This window comes from Salvelinus alpinus, chromosome 9 (assembly GCF_045679555.1).
Source record: "Salvelinus alpinus chromosome 9, SLU_Salpinus.1, whole genome shotgun sequence".
Taxonomy (NCBI): Eukaryota; Metazoa; Chordata; class Actinopteri; order Salmoniformes; family Salmonidae; genus Salvelinus; species Salvelinus alpinus.
The window spans coordinates 21645467-21663853 of record NC_092094.1 but is presented as its reverse complement, the minus strand read 5'-3'; the positions used below and the strand labels follow the sequence as shown (position 1 = coordinate 21663853).

The window sequence follows — 18387 nt, the reverse complement described above, 5'->3', positions numbered from 1 at the left end:
TAGAACATGAGATAAACGCTGGTTTCAATAGCATATGAGGAAGTGTTTACAAAATAATTCCGTCAACATTTCTATGGTCAGATTTTTTGGCTAGGCTACTTTGAAACAAGGTAAGACAGGATTCATAAAATGACAAAACATCCAGGTTTTAAACAATTACGTTTATGGCTAAACATACTAAACAAAAATATAAAAACGCCTCTGCCCAGTCATGTGAAATTCATTAAGGCCTAATGAATTTATTTCCAGTTCGGGCCATCTGCTTTTCTTCCCTCTGAAAGCTTTTGTTGTCTTTTTGCACTGAGTCCGTTCCTCACGCTGCTGTTTCCAACGTCTTATCATAGACTCATTAAGGCCAAGCTCCCGTGCAGCAGCTCTATTTCCTTTTCCAACAGCCAGATCGATCGCCTTCAAATTGAAAGCTGCATCATATGCATTTCTCCGTGTCTTTGCCATGATGAGGGTGACAAAATGACTACCGTAATCAGAATGATGGGAAGTTTGAGCGCGCTCGATTTACGTCACATTATGTGACGGTGCTCAGTTTTTTGGCGGCATGAATCTTGTGAAAGAAATCCATAAATTAGCCACATCATTGTATAAGCCGCGAGGTTCAAAGCGTGGGAAAAAGTAGCGGCTTATAGTCCGGAAATTACGGTACATGATTCCATATGTGTTATTTCATAGTTTTGATGTCTTCACTATTATTCTACAATGTAGAAAATAGTAAAAACTAAAGAAAAACCCTTGAGTGAGTAGGTGTCCAAACCTTTGACTGGTACTGTATGTAAATTATAAAGTCTTTTGTCTGTAATGTCTTTTTCGTTATGTTTCGAACCCCAGTAAGACTAGCTGTCGACATTGGCGTTGGCTCATGGGGATCCTAATAATCAAATCAGATGACAAAGACCGCCTTCAGAGAGACAGGCAAAAGGGCACACAGACACACGCGCACACACACCTCTGTTTCTTAGGGTGCCTGAACACATCCCTACATTTCCCTGTCTCTACTTGTCGGTGTCTCTGTCTCGTTTGTCTATGCAGTGATCAGTGTATGATAATGAAGTTGTGCACAGTCACTGTTCTGTTTTATATGAATGAACATGAGTCAAGTGAAAATCTTTCTGTAAAGAGGGTCATGTTCATTAGAGCACACTGTAGCAAAACTATTTTGCAATGGAAAACTAAAATTAGCATTTCTTATTGGACAAGATCAGGTTGTCCTTCGCTGTTTTGGTCGGTATTCTTCTGTTTGGTACGTAATAATTTGACCCAGTTGATTGACAAAATTTATCTTATAAATCCTTTTTAGGAAGGACCAGAACCTGCTGTCCCCGGTTAACTGCTGGTACCTGTTGCTGAACCAGGTGAGGAGGGAGAGCAAGGACCACGCCACCCTCAGTGACATCTACCTGAACAACGTCATCATGCGCTTCATGCAGATCAGCGAGGACTCCACACGCCTGCTCAAGAAGGTGAGATCTGTAATGTAGTTTGTACTCTTTGACCTTTGACCTGGCTAGATGCGGTCACAGAGAGGTTAGAGGTCAGACGAGGTGAGATCCCAGTGATCTCACGTAATGAAGTGCAACTGATTAGGGACAGGAGTCGTTCCTTACCACTTGTCTTGAATTGATCATGGAGTTCTCCGGTACCTCGTTATGTTGGATAAATCCTGGGCTCATTCACATAGTCAGAACAAAACTGGGCCCTGCTGCTAATGATACATTTATCAATCTACAGCCTTAGATACACTGGACTGCTCTCAGAGATTTGATGTATGGTTGGGTGTATCAGTGGACTATTATGTTTCAAGTTGTGTTTGATGACATCTTGATGGCAGCTCAGTTGCTGGGTTGTGTACAGAGGACCCTCCTCATCCCACATAAGCCTAAACGGCCTACCTAACCCTTCCATCTGAAGTCTGACCTCATGACAGAAACCCTGTTACTAATGCTGCCGCCGCCTGTTTCACTCCGGCCACAAAGAGGACAACTCCCTACCAGATTATGAGCTCTCCTATGCACCAGGAGTCACATGAACCAACCACAGCCCCGAAAATGACAAACCAGGGCCTGTTTCAATGGGGTGCTTTGTATCAAATGTTTCCTATTTCTTTCTCTTTCGCTGAGGGGTCTTTAAAACTGTCTGCTAGATCAAGACTAAACGAGAGGGGTCTTTAAATCTGTCTGCTAGATCAAGACTAAAAGAGAGGGGTCTTTAAATCTGTCTGCTAGATCAAGACTAAAAGAGAGAGGTCTTTAAATCTGTCTGCTAGATCAAGACTAAAAGAGAGGGGTCTTTAAATCTGTCTGCTAGATCAAGACTAAAAGAGAGGGGTCTTTAAATCTGTCTGCTAGATCAAGACTAAAAGAGAGGGGTCATTAAATCTGTCTGCTAGATCAAGACTAAAAGAGAGGGGTCTTTTATTTATGGTAGAAGTCATTATCGTCTCAGTGATTTAAACTGGTTGGTACAGAGGACTGGTCTACACACTAACAACACACACACAGACAGACAGACATTGTTTTGTCAGATGTTTTTTTCTCCCCCCTCTCAACCCACATTACTGATGTTTAAAATGATAGTCCACTAAACTCATCAATGTGTTCCCCTCCTGCAGTGCAATCAAAGCAATTATACCGTATGTATACATTTTTGGATATTTAAATCAAGACTAAACTGTACTTCATTCTGTTAGTTGGTACCTGAGAAGCATTGATAAGAGTGAAAATATAATGTATGAGGTTTAGTTCATAGTATCCCTCATATGAAGACGTTTGCATTCAGACATTACTCACAGTGCATGAGGGGAAACAAATGATTATCCCTCCTTATTGCTCCACCAATTATAGTTGTTGGTTGGCCTTGAACACAACAGGCAACGACTGCTTGAACACGCAGGCAATGACCTGCAGTCATCAGACACCGTCACAAACACTGAAGACACTGGTCTTCAGTGTTTGTGACTATGTGGATGCGTTTCGTGCATGTGTGTGTTTCTGTCTCCCCTCGGGCTCATATAGTGATGTTTCGCAGCCAGGGGCCAAACCAATCGGCATCCTCCTGGAGTGGGGAAGTCTGTAACAGGGGAGCAGAGACACCCCTGCCCTCTAATCAGTAAGTCCGTGTCTTTGATCTCTCCATTAACGAGAGACAAACACCGGGGGAGGCCCCCCAGTTACAACACAGTTCCTACAGCTCCTCTTCTTTTAACACAAGAGGGCTGCTGTTTTGGCATCCTGGCATCAAAGACTAGTGTTTTTATATTTTCAAATTCTGAAGTTTTCTACCTTTTTATGTTATGAGGTGTAGCCGTATAGAACCTTAAATGACATATCCTAACAGGCTTCTGCATGGTGGACCTTTTAGAGTTGACCATTGGCTTGTGTTCATGCTATGTTTATTTATGAATAGTACTGTGGACAAGAAAGTCACAGCTTACCTCGCTTTGTCTTTGTTCGAAGGAGAAACCTCTAAATACAAGTTTTGTCACTCAGTCCATTCATGGTCGGGCAGGTCTTATCACATGTATTCTCTTTTCATTATTCATACAACTCGCTTTTTGTTTTGCTTAGTCAGTCCTCTTTTATTTATGGAAGTCCCATTCTGGTGGAACTACAAGGTGAATTTCTCCCAATGCTTGAAAGCCTCATCTGTATGGAGGAAGGAGAAAGGAAGGTATTAGTTTGTCAAGTTACTCCATTGCACACTCCTCCATTCATTCACTACAGAGGTAGGGACGAAGGGTGAGGGAAACAAAAAACTGCACCAGGTACCACTAAATTGGTCTTGGAATTTGATCAAGCGCAGTGTAAAGTGTTTTAACACTTCATTAGGATTAGAGCTTGACAATTTACTGATTTACTGCCCGGCTTGGTCCATTACTAGACTAACTCCAATGACTGCTTCTGTATAGTATATGAGCCAATATGATTTGTGTAGCCTCTCACTAGGGTCCCAGTGTGTTTCTTCTGCCATATGGAGAAGCCACCATAAATTGACTCCAGGGTTATGTATAGTCCCTCTCTGGGGCCTAATTAATGTTGGAGGCAACATGAAACCCATCACCCCGGGGGGGCTCAGTGGATTCTTGTCTCTTCCTGTCTCACTCAGATGTGGTTAGCATCACTCATAAACAGTGCACTTAAAAGAAGGGGAAGCCCATTTGTGTTAGTCCTTTAATAAATTATCTGTGTTGGAAAAACCCCAGTTGACATTCCCCTTTAATAGAGGGCAAGACCTTTAAAGGTAATCTTAACATTGTATATATACAGTACCAGTCAAAAGTTCAGACACACCGACTCATTCAAGGGTTTTTCTTAATTTATGCTATTTTCTACATTGTAGAATAATAGTGAAGACATCAAACTATGAAATAACAAATATAGAATCATATAGTAACCAAAAAAAGTGTGTAAAACATCAATATATATTTTATATTTGAGATTCTTCGAAGTAGCCACCATTTGTCTTGATGACAGCTTTGCACACTCTTGGCATTCTCTCAACCAGCTTCATGAGGTAGTCATATGGAATGCATTTCAATTAACAGATGTGCCTTGTTCAAAGTGAATTTGTGGAATTTCTTTCCTTAATGCGTTCGAATTTGAGATTTTTGGTTCCAACCGCCGTGTCTTTGTGAGACGCAGAGTAGGTGAATGGATGATCTCAGCATGTGTGGTTCCCACCGTGAAGCATGGAGGAGGAGGAGGTGTGATGGTGTGGGGGTGCTTTGCTGGTGACACTGTCAGTGTTTTATTTAGAATTCAAACGGATGGATTTTAAAACGGATGATTTTAAAGATTAGACTAGTTGAGTATCTGGAGCATCAGCATTTGTGGGTTCGATTACAGGCTCAAAATGGCCAGAAACAAAGACCTTTCTTCTGAAACTCGTCAGTCAATTCTTGTTCTAAGAAATTAAGGCTATTCCATGTGAGAAATTGCCAAGAAACTCAAGATCTCGTACAACGCTGTGTACTACTCCCTTCACAGAACAGCGCAAACTGGCTCTAACCAGAATAGAAAGAGGAGTGGGAGGCCCCGGTGCACAACTGAGCAAGAGGACAAGTACATTAGAGTGTCTAGTTAGAGAAACAGACGCCTCACAAGTCCTCAACTGACAGCTTCATTAAATAGTACCCGCAAAACACCAGTTTTGTATTGTATTTATTATGGATCCCTATTAGTTCCTGCCAAGGTTGCATCTACTCTTCCTGGGGTCTAGCAAAATTAAGGCAATTTATACAATTTTAAAACATTACAATACATTCACAGATATCACAACACAATGTGTGCCCTTAGGCCCCTACTCCACCACTACCACATATCTACAGTACTAAATCCATGTGTATGTATAGTGTGTGTGTGTGTGCCAATGTTTGTGTTGCTTCACAGTCCCTGCTGTTCCATCAGGTGTTTTTTTATCTGTCTTTTAAATCTAATTTTACTGCTTGCATCAGTTACTTGATGTGGAATAGAGTTCCATGTAGTCATGGCTCTAAGTGAACTCAGCAAAAAAAAAAACGTCCTCTCACTGTTTACTGCGTTTATTTTCAGCAAACGTAACGTGTAAATATTTGTATGAACATAAGATTCAACAATTGAGACTGAACAAGTTCCACAGACATGTTACTAACAGAAATGGAATAATGTGTCCCTGAATAAGGGGGGGTCAAAATAAAAAATAACAGTGGTGTGGCCACCAGCTGCATTAAGTACTGCAGTGCATCTTCTCCTCATAAACTGCACCAGATTTGCCAGTTCTTGCTGTGAGATGTTACCCCACTCTTCCACCAAGGCACCTGCAAGTTCCCGGACTTTTCTGGGGGGAATGGCCCTAGCCTTCACCCTTTGATCCAACAGGTTCAGACGTGCTCAATGGGATTGAGATCCGGGCTCTTCGCAGGCCATGGCAGAACACTGACATTGCTGTCTTGCACGAAATCACGCACAGAACGAGCAGTATGGCTGGTGGCATTGTCATGATGGAGGGTCATGTCAGAATGAGCCTGCAGGAAGGGTACCACATGAGGGAGGAGGATGTCTTCCCTCTAACGCACAGCGTTGAGATTGCCTGCAATGACAACAAGCTCAGTCCGATGATGCTGTGACACACCGCCGCAGACCATGACGGACCCTCCAAAACGATCCCGCTCCAGAGTGCAGGCCTCGGTGTGACGCTCATTCCTTCGACGATAAACACGCATCCGACCATCATCCCTGGTGAGACAAAACCGCGACTCGTCAGTGAAGAGCAGTTTTTGCCAGTCCTGTCTGGTCCAAGGACGGTGGGTTTTTGCCCATAGGCGACGTTGTTGCCGGTGATGTCTGGTGAGGACCTGCCTTACAACAGGCCTACAAGCACTCGGTCCAGCCTCTCTCAGCCTATTGCGGACAGTCTGATTACTGATGGAGGGATTGTGTGTTCCTGGTGTAACTCGGACAGTTGTTGTTGCCATCCTGAACCTGTGTGATGTTCAGATCTACCGATCCTGTGCAGGTGTTGTTACACGTGGTCTGCCAGTGCGAGGATGATCAGCTGTCCGTCCTGTCTCCCTGTAGCGCTGTCTTAGGTGTCTCACAGTACGGACATTGCAATTTATTGCCCTGGCCACATCTGCAGTCCTCATGCCTCCTTGCAGCATGCCTAAGGCACGTTCACGCAGATTAGCAGGGACCCTGGGCATCTTTATTTTGGTGTTTTTCAGAGTCAGTAGAAAGGCCTCCTTAGTGTCCTAAGTTCTCATAACTGTGACCTTAATTGCCTACCGTCTGTAAGCTGTTAGTTTTTTAACGATCGTTCCACAGGTGCATGTTCATTAATTGTTTAAGGTTAATTGAATAAGCATGGGAAACACTGTTTAAACCTTTTACAATGAAGATCTGTGACGTTTTTGGGATTTTTACAAATTATCTTTGAAAGACAGGGCCCTGAAAAAGAGACGTTTCGAGATTAGTACTGTGTGCCTCCCATAGTCTGTTCTGGACTTGGGGACTGTGAAGAGACCTCTTGTGGCATGTCTTGTGGGGTATGCATGGGTGTCCGAGCTGTGTGCCAGTAGTTTAGACAGACAGCTCTGTGCATTCAACGTGGCAATACCTCTCATAAATAAAAGTAGTGATGAAGTCAATCTCTCCCCCACTTTCAGCCAGGAGAGATTGTCATGCATATTATTAATATTAGCTCTCTGTGTACATCCAAGGGCCAGCCATGCTGCCCTGATCTGAGCCAATTGCAATTTTCCAAAGTCCTTTTTTGTTGCACTTGACCACACGACTGAACAGTACTCAAGGTGCGACAAAACTAGGACCTGTAGGACCTGCCTTGTTCATGGTGTTGTTAAGAAGGCAGAGCATCGCTTTATTATAGACAGACTTCTCCCCATCTTAGCTACTATTGCATCAATATGTTTTGACCATGGCAGTTTTCAATCTAGTGTTACTCCAAGCAGTTTAGTCACCCCAGCTCGCTCAATTTCCACATTATTCATTACAATATTTAGTTGAGGTTTAGGGTTTAGTGAGTGTTTTGTTCCAAATACAATGCTTTCAGTTTTAGAAATATTTAGGGCTAACTTATTCCTTGCCACCCACTCTGAAACTAACTGCAGCTCTTTGTTGAGTGTTGCAGTCATTTCAGTCGCTTTAGTAGCTGACGTGTAAAGTGTTGAATCATCCGCATACATAGAAACTTTGGCTTTACTCACAGTGGCATGTCGTTAGTAAAAATTGAAAACAGCAAGGGGCATAAACAGCTACCCTGGGGAATTCCTGATTCTAACTGGATTATATGTGATAGGCTTCCATTAAAGAACACCCTCTGTGTTCTGTTAGACAAGTAACTCTTTATCCACATTATAGCCATAACACATGTTTTTCCAGCAGCGGACTATGATCAATAATGTCAAAAGCTGCACTGAAGTCTAACAAGACAGTGCCCATAATCATTTTGTCATCAATTTCTCTCAGCCATTCACCAGTCATTTGTGTAAGTGCTGTGCTTGTTGAGTGTCCTTTCCTATAAGCATGCTGAAATTCTGTTGTCAATTTCTAGAAGTTTACTAAGGGTTGGTAACAGGCTGATTGGTCGGCTATTTGAGCCAGTAAAGGGGGCTTTACTATTCTTGGGTAGCGGAATTACTTTAGCTTCCCTCCAGGCCTGAGGGCACACGCTCTCTAGTAGGCTTAAATTGAAGATGTGGCAAATAGGAGTGGCAATATCGTCTGCTATTATCCTCAGTAATTTTCCATCTAGATTGTCAAACCCTGGTGGCGTGTCATTGTTGATTGACAACAACAACAACAAAAAAATCTCCGCTTCCACACTGACTTTACGGAATTCAAAAGTACAAATCTTGCTTTTCATAATTTGGTCCGATATACTTGGATGTGTAGTGTCAGCGTTTGTTGCTGGCATGTTATCCCTAAGTTTCCTAATCTTGCAAATGAAAAAGTAATTAAAGTAGTTTGCAATATCAGTGGGCTTTGTGGTGAATGAGCCATCTGATTCAATAAATGAATGAGCCGAGTTAGCTTTTTCCCCCCAAAATGTCATTTTCCTCAAATTCCAGTCTGAACGTCAACAGTGAAGAGGCGACTCCGGGATGCTAGCCTTCTAGGCAGAGTTCCTCTGTCCAGTGTATGTGTTATTTTGCCCATCTTAATCTTTTCTTTTTAATGGCCAGTCTGAGATATATCTTTTTCTTTGCAACTCTGCCTAGAAGGCCAGCATCCCGGAGTCTCCTCTTCACTGTTGACGTTGAGACTGGTGTTTTGCGGGTACTATTTAATGAAGCTGCCAGTTGAGGACTTGTGAGGCGTCTGTTTCTCAAACTAGACACTCTAATGTAATTGTCCGCTTGCTCAGTTGTGCACTGGGGCCTCCTACTCCTCTTTCTATTCTGGTTAGAGCCAGTTTGCACTGTTCTGTGAAGGGAGTAGTACACAGAATTGTATGAGATCTTCAGTTTCTTGGCAATTTCTCACATGGAATAGCCTTCATTTCTCAGAACAAGAATTGACTGACGAGTGTCAGAAGAAAGTTATTTGTTTTTGGCCATTTTGAGCTTGTAATCGAACCCACAAATCTCCAGATACTCAACTAGTCTAAAGAAGGACAGTTTTATTGCTTCTTTAATCAGAACAACAGTTTTCAGCTGTGCTAACATAATTGCAAAAGGGTTTTCCATTGGAACACAGGAGTGATTGTTGCTGATAATGGGCCTCTGTACACCTATCTAGATATTCCATAGAAAATCTGCCGTTTCCAGCTTCAATAGTCATTTACAACATTAACAATGTCTACACTGTATTTCTGATCAAGTTGATGTTATTTTAATGGACAAAAAATGTGCTTTTCTTTCAAAAACAAGAATTTCTAAGTGACCCCAAACTTTTGAACCGTTGTGTGTGTATTTTATTTGTTGCAGCCTGCTTCACATATTTGAGCAAGAGGAATGATCTCACCAGTCCATATTTTACCTGGCCCAAAACTCAGTGCCACAACCAGCTTATAGATTCTGCTCTTCATTCTCTGTGTGTGAGAGCACCCTAACTTCAGCTTAGGTGACTTAGCTCTATTTATACATGGCTAAGTCTATTTGTCCGGTGCCTGTCGGTGTGGTAATATGTAAGTAAAAGAGAGAACTGGCTGAGTAGGTGTAGGCCAGTGCCAGGACAGGTGTGGGCTGGACTGGGTCAGCCAGAGGAGACTGATTGATTTACTAAATTACGCACACATGCACAAACACACATACACACACAACGGGGGCTAATCCTCTATGGTTTACGTCCACATGTGTGGACTGGACAGCGCCTCTTCCACCAGTCAGTCAGCAGGACTTACAGTAGAGCAGAGCTCTCTTTGTGATGGACCTGTTTGTTTGTGCCCTGACTTCCTCCTTCAAACAGTCATAGATGCTCTAACAAAGAGTTTCACCCTAACCATGGCTTAGTTGCAGAACTGTTGGTGCTTTAGCCAATTCCCCTGGTATGCTGTGTTTGTTGTCATGCCAAACATGTATGGCATGACGACAAGAGCGTAGAGGTGTTGGCTAAAGCATATTATTCAGATATGGCGGCTAGGCTAGAGAGTCCCGACTCCAACCCATGACGTTCCATTGTAGTGTTGTTGACTGTGTCGGCAGTGGCTCACTCTAACATGGGTGTTTGTGGCAACTAGGATGTGTGCAGATCCACCTGGATCAGGGAGGTTGGTGACCTCAGCAGAGACACTTCCTCATCGGTTACGGCGTCATGCCCATACAGGAAACCACAGTTGTGGCGGGATAGATCATGTTTTCACAGCCCTCTCAGGGCCCATTACTGGGGAAGGCCTCCACAATGAGTTAGGGGCCAGCTAATAGGGTTTGTGTGAGACTGAGTGGAAGACTGTGTGCTAATGCCCAGGTAATACATAAGTTGAATGGGATATCCATGTGACTTGTCACATCTTATACAACGGGTGGGTCAAATCCTGAATGCTGGTTGGTTAGAACCGCATTCCAGCCGGTGTCTATTCCGCATCTGGTCCGCACGCTGCCAGTTTGAGACCCCTGCTTTAACTCTGCATCAATCAAATAACTGTTATTTCCTTGTAGGGAGAATCTCAGAAATATTAATTGGGCTCATGTCTGATGGCAGATTTAATTAATTAATTTGAGATCTCTCTCACGCCATGCAGACAGATGGCTCTATGGGCAACTCTCTCTTTTTGATGACGTCATTACAGGTCTCAGTGCCCTACTCTATTCCCAACTCTGTATGCTTGTTTGTTCCATGTGACAATGTATGAATATGTGACAGTACTGCACAGATGATAGATGTCTCGCATTGAACACATTCTTTCTCTCTTTTTCAGAGTAAGGAGATAACGTTTCAGCTTCAGGAAGACTTGATGAAGGTCCTCAACGAGCTCTACACTGTAAGTTTGAATGTGTCATTTAATTGACTGTTTCCTGACTTACTATATCACCACAGTTAGAGCAAGGAGCCAGATCTCTCACAGGATGTATAGATCTGAAGCATCCGTTTAGAACTTCTTCTCACCACCAATTATGTCCAGTGGCGGGAAGTGGGAGAAGATGGAGCTAGATGAAACATGTTCTTATCGATGAAACATCCGATCTCAATACAATTTTCCGTTCCCAAATCTAGAATCCGTTACGAACAGAGTGGACTAAGTTTTGTTGACTTGACCATTTCTCGTTTCTAAAAACGACATTGTTTAAAAGGAATGCAAGGGAGAATTGAGTTATTGCACAAGTGCACTTCACAGATTAGGAATTCCCTAAAGGAAATAAAGTGCATTCGGAAAGTATTCAGACCCCTTCCCTTTTTCCACATTTTGTTACGTTACGGCTTTATTCTAAAATATATCAAATACTTTTTTCCCTCATCGATATACACACAATACCCCATAATGACAAAGCAAAAATGTTTTTTCCGATTTTTTTTGCTAATGTATTAAACATAAAAAACATCCCTTATTTACATAAGTATTCAGACACCTTGCTATGAGACCTGAAATTGAGCTCTGGGGAAGGGTACCAAAAAATGTCTGCAGCATTGAAGGTCCCCAAGATCACAGTGGCCTCCATCATTCTTAAATGGAAGATATTTGGAACCACCGAGACTCTTCCTAGAACTGAACGCACCGGCCAAACTGCGCAAACGAGGGAAAAGGGCCTTGGTCAGGGAGGTGACCAAAAACCCGATGGTCACTTTGACAGAGCTCCAGAGTTCCTCTGTGGAAATGGAAAGGACAACTATCTCTGCAGCACTCCACCAATCAGGACTTTATGGTAGAGTAACCAGATGGAAGCCACTCCTCAGTAAAAGCACTTCAGACTGGGGTGAAGTTTCACCTTCCAACAGGACAACGACCCTAAGCACATTCAACGCAGGAGTGTCTGCGGAACAAGTTTCTGAATGTCCTTGAGAGGCCCGGCCAGAGCCCGGACTTGAACCCGATCGAACATCCCTGGAGAGGCCTGAAAATAGCTGTGCAGCGACGCTCCCCATCCAACTTGACATTAGTTTGAGAGGATCTGAAGAGAAGAATGAGAGAAACTCCCCAAATATAGGTGTGTCAAGCTTGTAGTGTCATACCCAAGAAGACTCGAGGCTGCAATCGTTGTCAAAGGTGCTTCAACAAAGTACTGAGTAAAAGGGTCTGAATACTTACAGTACCAGTCAAATGTTTGGACACACCTACTTACTTACTAAGTGTTTTTCTTTTTTGTTACTGTTTTCTACATTGTAAAATAATAGTGCAGCTCAAACTATGAATTAACACATATGGAATCATGTCGTAACTAAAAAAGTGTTAAACAAATCAAAATATATTTGAGATTCTTCAAAGTAACCACCCTTTGCTTTGATGACAGCTTTGCACACAATTAGCATTCTCTCAACTAGCTTCACCTGGAATGCTTGAAGGAGTTCCCACATATGCTGAGCACTTGTTGGCTACTTTTCCTTCACTCTGCAGTCCAACTCATCCCAAACCATCTCAATTGGGTTGAGGTCTGGTGATTGTGTAGGCCAGGTCATCTGATGCAGCTCTCCATCACTCTCCTCCTGATAGGCCCACTAAGTGCAAGCCAGATGGGATGGCGTATTACTGCAGAATGCAGAAGTGTGCCTTGAATTCTAAATTAATCACTGACAGTGTCACCAGGAAAGCACCATCACACCACCACCTCCATCCTTCACGGTGGGAACTACACATGCAGAGATCATCCGTTCACCTACTCTGCGTCTAAGAAAGCCACAACGGTTGGAATCAAAAATCAAAAATTTGGACTCATCAGACCATAGGACAGATTTCCACCGGTCTAATGTCCATTGCTCGTGTTTCTTGGCCCAAGCAAGTCTCTTCTTCTTATTGGTGTCCTTTAGTAGTGGTTTCTTTGCAGCAATCAAATCAAATTGTATTGTTCACATATACGTGATTAGTAGATGTTATTTCCGGTGTAGCTAAATGTCTAACAAATTACACAACATATACCCAATACACACACATCTAAGTAGGAATGAAATAAGACTCTTTACATATGGACGAGCGATGTCGGAGCGGAACGGACTAAGATACAGTAGAATAGTATAGAATACAGTATAAACATACAGTGGGGCAAAAAAGTATTTAGTCAGCCACCAATTGTGCAAGTTCTCCCACTTAAAAAGATGAGAGAGGCCTGTAATTTTCATCATAGGTACACTTCAACCAGAAAATCACATTGTAGGATTTTTAATGAATTTATTTGCAAATTATGGTGGAAAATAAGTATTTGGTCAATAACAAAAGTTTATCTCAATACTTTGTTATATACCCTTTGTTGGCAATGACAGAGGTCAAACGTTTTCTGTAAGTCTTCACAAGGTTTTCACACACTGTTGCTGGTATTTTGGCCCATTCCTCCATGCAGATCTCCTCTAGAGCAGTGATGTTTTGGGGCTGTTGCGTTGCAACACGGACTTTCAACTCCCTCCAAAGATTTTCTATGGGGTTGAGATCTCGAGACTGGCTAGGCCACTCCAGGACCTTGAAATGCTTCTTACGAAGCCACTCCTTCATTGCCCGGGCGGTGTGTTTGGGATCATTGTCATGCTGAAAGACCCAGCCACGTTTCATCTTCAATGCCCTTGCTGATGGTAGGCTTTGTTACTTTGGTCCCAGCTCTCTGCAGGTCATTCACTAGGTCCCCCCGTGTGGTTCTGGGATTTTTGCTCACCGTTCTTGTGATCATTTTGACCCCACGGGGTGAGATCTTGCGTGGAGCCCCAGATCGAGGGAGATTATCAGTGGTCTTGTATGTCTTCCATTTCCTAATAATTGCTCCCACAGTTGATTTCTTCAAACCAAGCTGCTTACTTATTGCAGATTCAGTCTTCCCAGCCTGGTGCAGGTCTACAATTTTGTTTCTGGTGTCCTTTGACAGCTCTTTGGTCTTGGCCATAGTGGAGTTTGGAGTGTGACTGTTTGAGGTTGTGGACAGGTGTCTTTTATACTGATAACAAGTTCAAACAGGTGCCATTAATACAGGTAACGAGTGGAGGACAGAGGAGCCTCTTAAAGAAGAAGTTACAGGTCTGTGAGAGCCAGAAATCGTGCTTGTTTGTAGGTGACCAAATACTTATTTTCCACCATAATTTGCATATAAATTCATTAAAAATCCTACAATGTGATTTTCTGGATTTTTTTTCTCATTTTGTCTGTCATAGTTGAAGTGTACCTATGATGAAAATTACAGGCCTCTCATCTTTTTAAGTGGGAGAACTTGCACAATTGGTGGCTGACTAAATACTTTTTTGCCCCACTGTATGAGATGAGTAATGCAAGATATGTAAACATTATTAAGTGACTAGTGTTTCATTCCTTAAAGTGGCCAGTGATTTCTAGTCTATGCCTATAGGCAGCAGCCTCTAATGTGCTAGTGATGGCTGTTTAACAGTCTGATGGCCTTGAGATAGAAGCTTTTTTTCAGTATCCCGGTCCCAGCTTTGATGCACCTGTACTGACCTTGCCTGTACTGACCTTGGATGATAGCGGGGTGAACAGGCAGTGGCTCGGGTGGTTGATGTCCTTAATGATCTTTTTGGCCTATTAGACCATGAAGGCCTGATTCACGCAGTCTCCTCTAAACAGTTGATGTTGAGATGTGTCTGTTACTTGAACTCTGTGAATAATTTATTTAGGCTGCAATTTCTGAGGCTGGTAACTCTAATGAAGTTATCCTCTGCAGCAGAGTTAACTCTGGGTCTTCCTTTCCTGTGGCAGTCCTCATGAGAGCCAGTTTCATCATAGAGCTTGATGGTTTTTGCGACAGCACTTGAAGAAACTTTCAAAATACTTGACATTTTCTGGATTGACTGACCTTCATGTCTTAAAGTAATGATGGACTGTCGTTTCTCTTTGCTTATTTGAGCTGTTCTTGCCATAATATGGACTTGGTCTTTTACCAAATAGGGCTTCTTCTGTATACCACCCCTACCTTGTCAACACAACTGATTGGCTCAAACGCATTAAGGAGGAACGAAATTACACAAATTAACTATGTAATGTATACCATTTGTGGAAAGAAATTCCACAAATTAACTTTTAACAAGGCACACATGTTAATTGAAATGCATTCCAGGTGACTACCTCATGAAGCTGGTTGAGAGAATGCCAAGAGTGTGCAAAGCTGTCATCAAGGCAAATGGTGACTACTTCGAAGAATCTCAAGTATAAAATATATTTTGATTTGTTTTACACACTTTTTTTGGTTACTACATGATTCTATATGTGTTATTTCATAGTTTTGATGTCTTCACTATTATTCTACAATGTAGAAAATAGTAAAAGTAAAGAAAAACTATTGAATGAGTAGGTGTGTCCAAACTTTTGACCGGTACTGTATGTAAATGTGATATTTCAGTTTTTTAATTTTCAAAACCTGTTTTATTTTTGTCATTATGGGGTATTTTGTGTAGATTGATGAGGGGAAAAAAACAATTTATCAATTTTAGAATAAGGCTGTAACGTTAATGTGGAATGTGGAAAATGTGGAAAAAGTCAAGGGCTCTGAATACTTTCTGAATGCACTGTATGCAAATACATACGCGCCAATAGCATCTCTCTGGCTCGTGCTTGGCTCTGCCCACCTCCTTGCTTGTTCTGCCCACTGTGTGGTCAGATGAAGCAGATGCTAAACTACAGGACTGTTTTGCTAGCACAGACTGGAATGTGTGCTGGGATTTCTCAGATGGCATTTAGGAGTACACCACATCAGTCATTGATGACCTCGTTCCCACAGTGACCGTATGTTCATACCCCAACCAGAAGTGGATTAGAGGCAACATCCGCACAGAGCTAACGGCTAGAGCTGCCGCTTTCAAGGAGCGGGACTCTAACCCGGAAGCTTATAAGAAATCCCGCTATGCCCTCCGACGAACCATCAAACAGGCAAGCGTCAATACAGGACTAAGATCGAATCGTACTACACTGGCTCTGACGCTCGTCGGATGTGGGAGGGCTTGCAAACGCATTACAGACTACAAAGGGAAGCACAGCCGAGAGCTGCCCAGTGACACACGCCTACCAGATGAGCTAAACTACTTCTATGCCCGCTTCGAGGCAAATTACACTGAAACATGCATGAGAGCACCAGCTGTTCCTGAAGACTGTGAGATCACGCTCTCCGCAGCCGATGTGAGTAAGACTTTTAAACAGGTCAACATGTTTTAAGCAGACCACCATAGTGCCTGTGCCCAAAAACACTAAGGTAACCTGCCTAAATGACTACCGACCCGTAGCACTCACGTCTGTAGCCGTGAAGTGCTTTGAAAGGCTGGTCATGGCTCACATCAACACCATCATCCCAGAAATCCTAGACCCACTCCAATTTGCATACCACCCCAACAGATCGACAGATGATGCAATCTCTATTGCACTCCACGCTGCCCTTTCCCACATGGACAAAAGGAACAACTATTTGAGAATGCTATTCATTGACTACAGCTCAGCGTTCAACACCATAGTGCCCTCAAAGCTCATCACTAAGCTAAGGACCCTGGGACTAAACACCTCCCTCTGCAACTTGATCCTGGACTTCCTGACGGGCCGACCCAGGTGGTAAGGGTAGGTAACAACACATCCGCCACGCTGATCCTCAACACAGGGGCCCCTCGGGTGCATACACAGTCCCCTTTCCTGTACTCCCTGTTCACTCATGACTGCACTGCCAGGCACGACTACAACACCATCATTAAGTTTGCAGATGGCACAACAGTGGTAGGCCTGATCACCAATGACGAGACAGCCTATAGGGAGGAGTTCAGTGACCTGGCCATGTGGTGCCAGGACAACAACCTCTCCCTCAACGTGATCAAGACAAAGGAGATGATTGTTGACTACAGGAAAAAGCGGACTGTGCACCCTCACAAATTCTCATCGACAGGGCTGCAGTGGAGCTGGTCGAGAGTTTCAAGTTCCTTGGTGGCCACATCACCAACAAACCAACATGGTCCAAACACACCAAGACAGTCATGAAGATGGCACTACAAAACCTATTCCCCCTCAGGAGATTAAAAAGATTTGGCATGGGTCCTCAGATCCTCAAAATGTCTACAGCTGCACCACCAAGAGCAAGCGGTACCGGAGCGCCAAATCTCGGTCCAAGAGGCTTCTTAACAGCTTCTACCCCCAAGCCATAAGACTCCTGAACATCTACTCAAATGACTATTTGCATTGACCCCTCCCCCGCTGCTAGTCTCTGTTGTTATCATCTATGCATAGTCACTTTAATAACTCTACCTGCATGTAGAAACTACCTCAACTAACCGGTGCCCCCGCACATTGACTCTGTACCGGTACCCCCCTGTTAAAAGTCTCACTATTGTTACTTTACTGCTGCTATTTAATTACTTGTTACTTTTATTACTTTTTCTTATCGTATTTTTTTTAACTGCATTGTTGGTTAGGGGCTCGTAAGTATGCATTTCACTGTAAGGTCTACACATGTTGTATTCGGCACATGTGACTAATAACATTTGATTTGATGCTTAATTTGCTCCCATTTGTCAACAACACCGGTGGTGTATCTTGGGTATCACTGTAATCAGGTCACATGTCAGGAACAACTCTCAGCCTTAAATCTTGAGCAGGGCACTAAGAAAGGGCTCCCAGAACAGTGCCTACCTGGTCAGGCCTTAAAGTAACTGCAGGCTTCTATGTTGATCTGCAGTCTGTGGAGGATAGGCTGGTCCCAGAACAGTTTGTGCGGTCTTGCCTATGGTCATTGTCACAAATGTTTCTGACCTTGGGGGAAGGCAGGGCGCTTAAACCACTGATCAATATTTAATTCAGCAGCATTATTGCTGCTTTCAGGCCTGTTATAGGGGCAGCAGAGATTCAAGTCCCCCAAGTGGCCACGGTTACCCTAATGACATGCTAATACGTCCAGGTAGAAGGGTATGGCTTGTGTGGTCTACATGGCCTTGGCATCTTCCCTCTCGTATAACCCACTCACATATATTGTATGGCACGTAGTTTATGTACTTTCCCATTCATCTGGTGGCCATACTATCTGCTTCATTAGATTTTCTAACCTTCTGATGTTGATTCTGTTAGAAGGATAGTTTGCTCAATGGCTAGAGAGCAGTTGGGATCTTTCATTGACCAGAAACTAAGCCAAACACTGGAACACATAATATTCCAATGTTATTTTAACCTAGGGTTTATTTTATTGAGTGCATTAATATCGCAATCCTTCCCCTATCCCCATTCCCATACCACAGGGGATAGAGGCCCCTAATGTTGTGACTTAGAAATGCTGCTGCAAACTAAACTAGTTGAGGGCAAGATAAATAGAGTTGATCTATGGCACTTTGAACTGTTATG

The 18387-nt window shown here is 43.0% G+C and overlaps 1 protein-coding gene across 5 annotated transcripts in view; it reads left to right on the top strand.

The window, feature by feature from the left end:
- Positions 1-18387, top strand: part of LOC139583969 (SLIT-ROBO Rho GTPase-activating protein 1-like) — a 194079-nt gene that overhangs the window by 78149 nt on the left and 97543 nt on the right. For all 5 annotated transcript variants that reach the window (XM_071415451.1, XM_071415453.1, XM_071415450.1 and 2 more), the window contains exons 3-4: positions 1313-1475; positions 10864-10926. In XM_071415451.1, coding sequence (XP_071271552.1) covers positions 1313-1475; positions 10864-10926 — 226 coding nt within the window. The remainder of the gene's footprint in view (positions 1-1312; positions 1476-10863; positions 10927-18387) is intronic.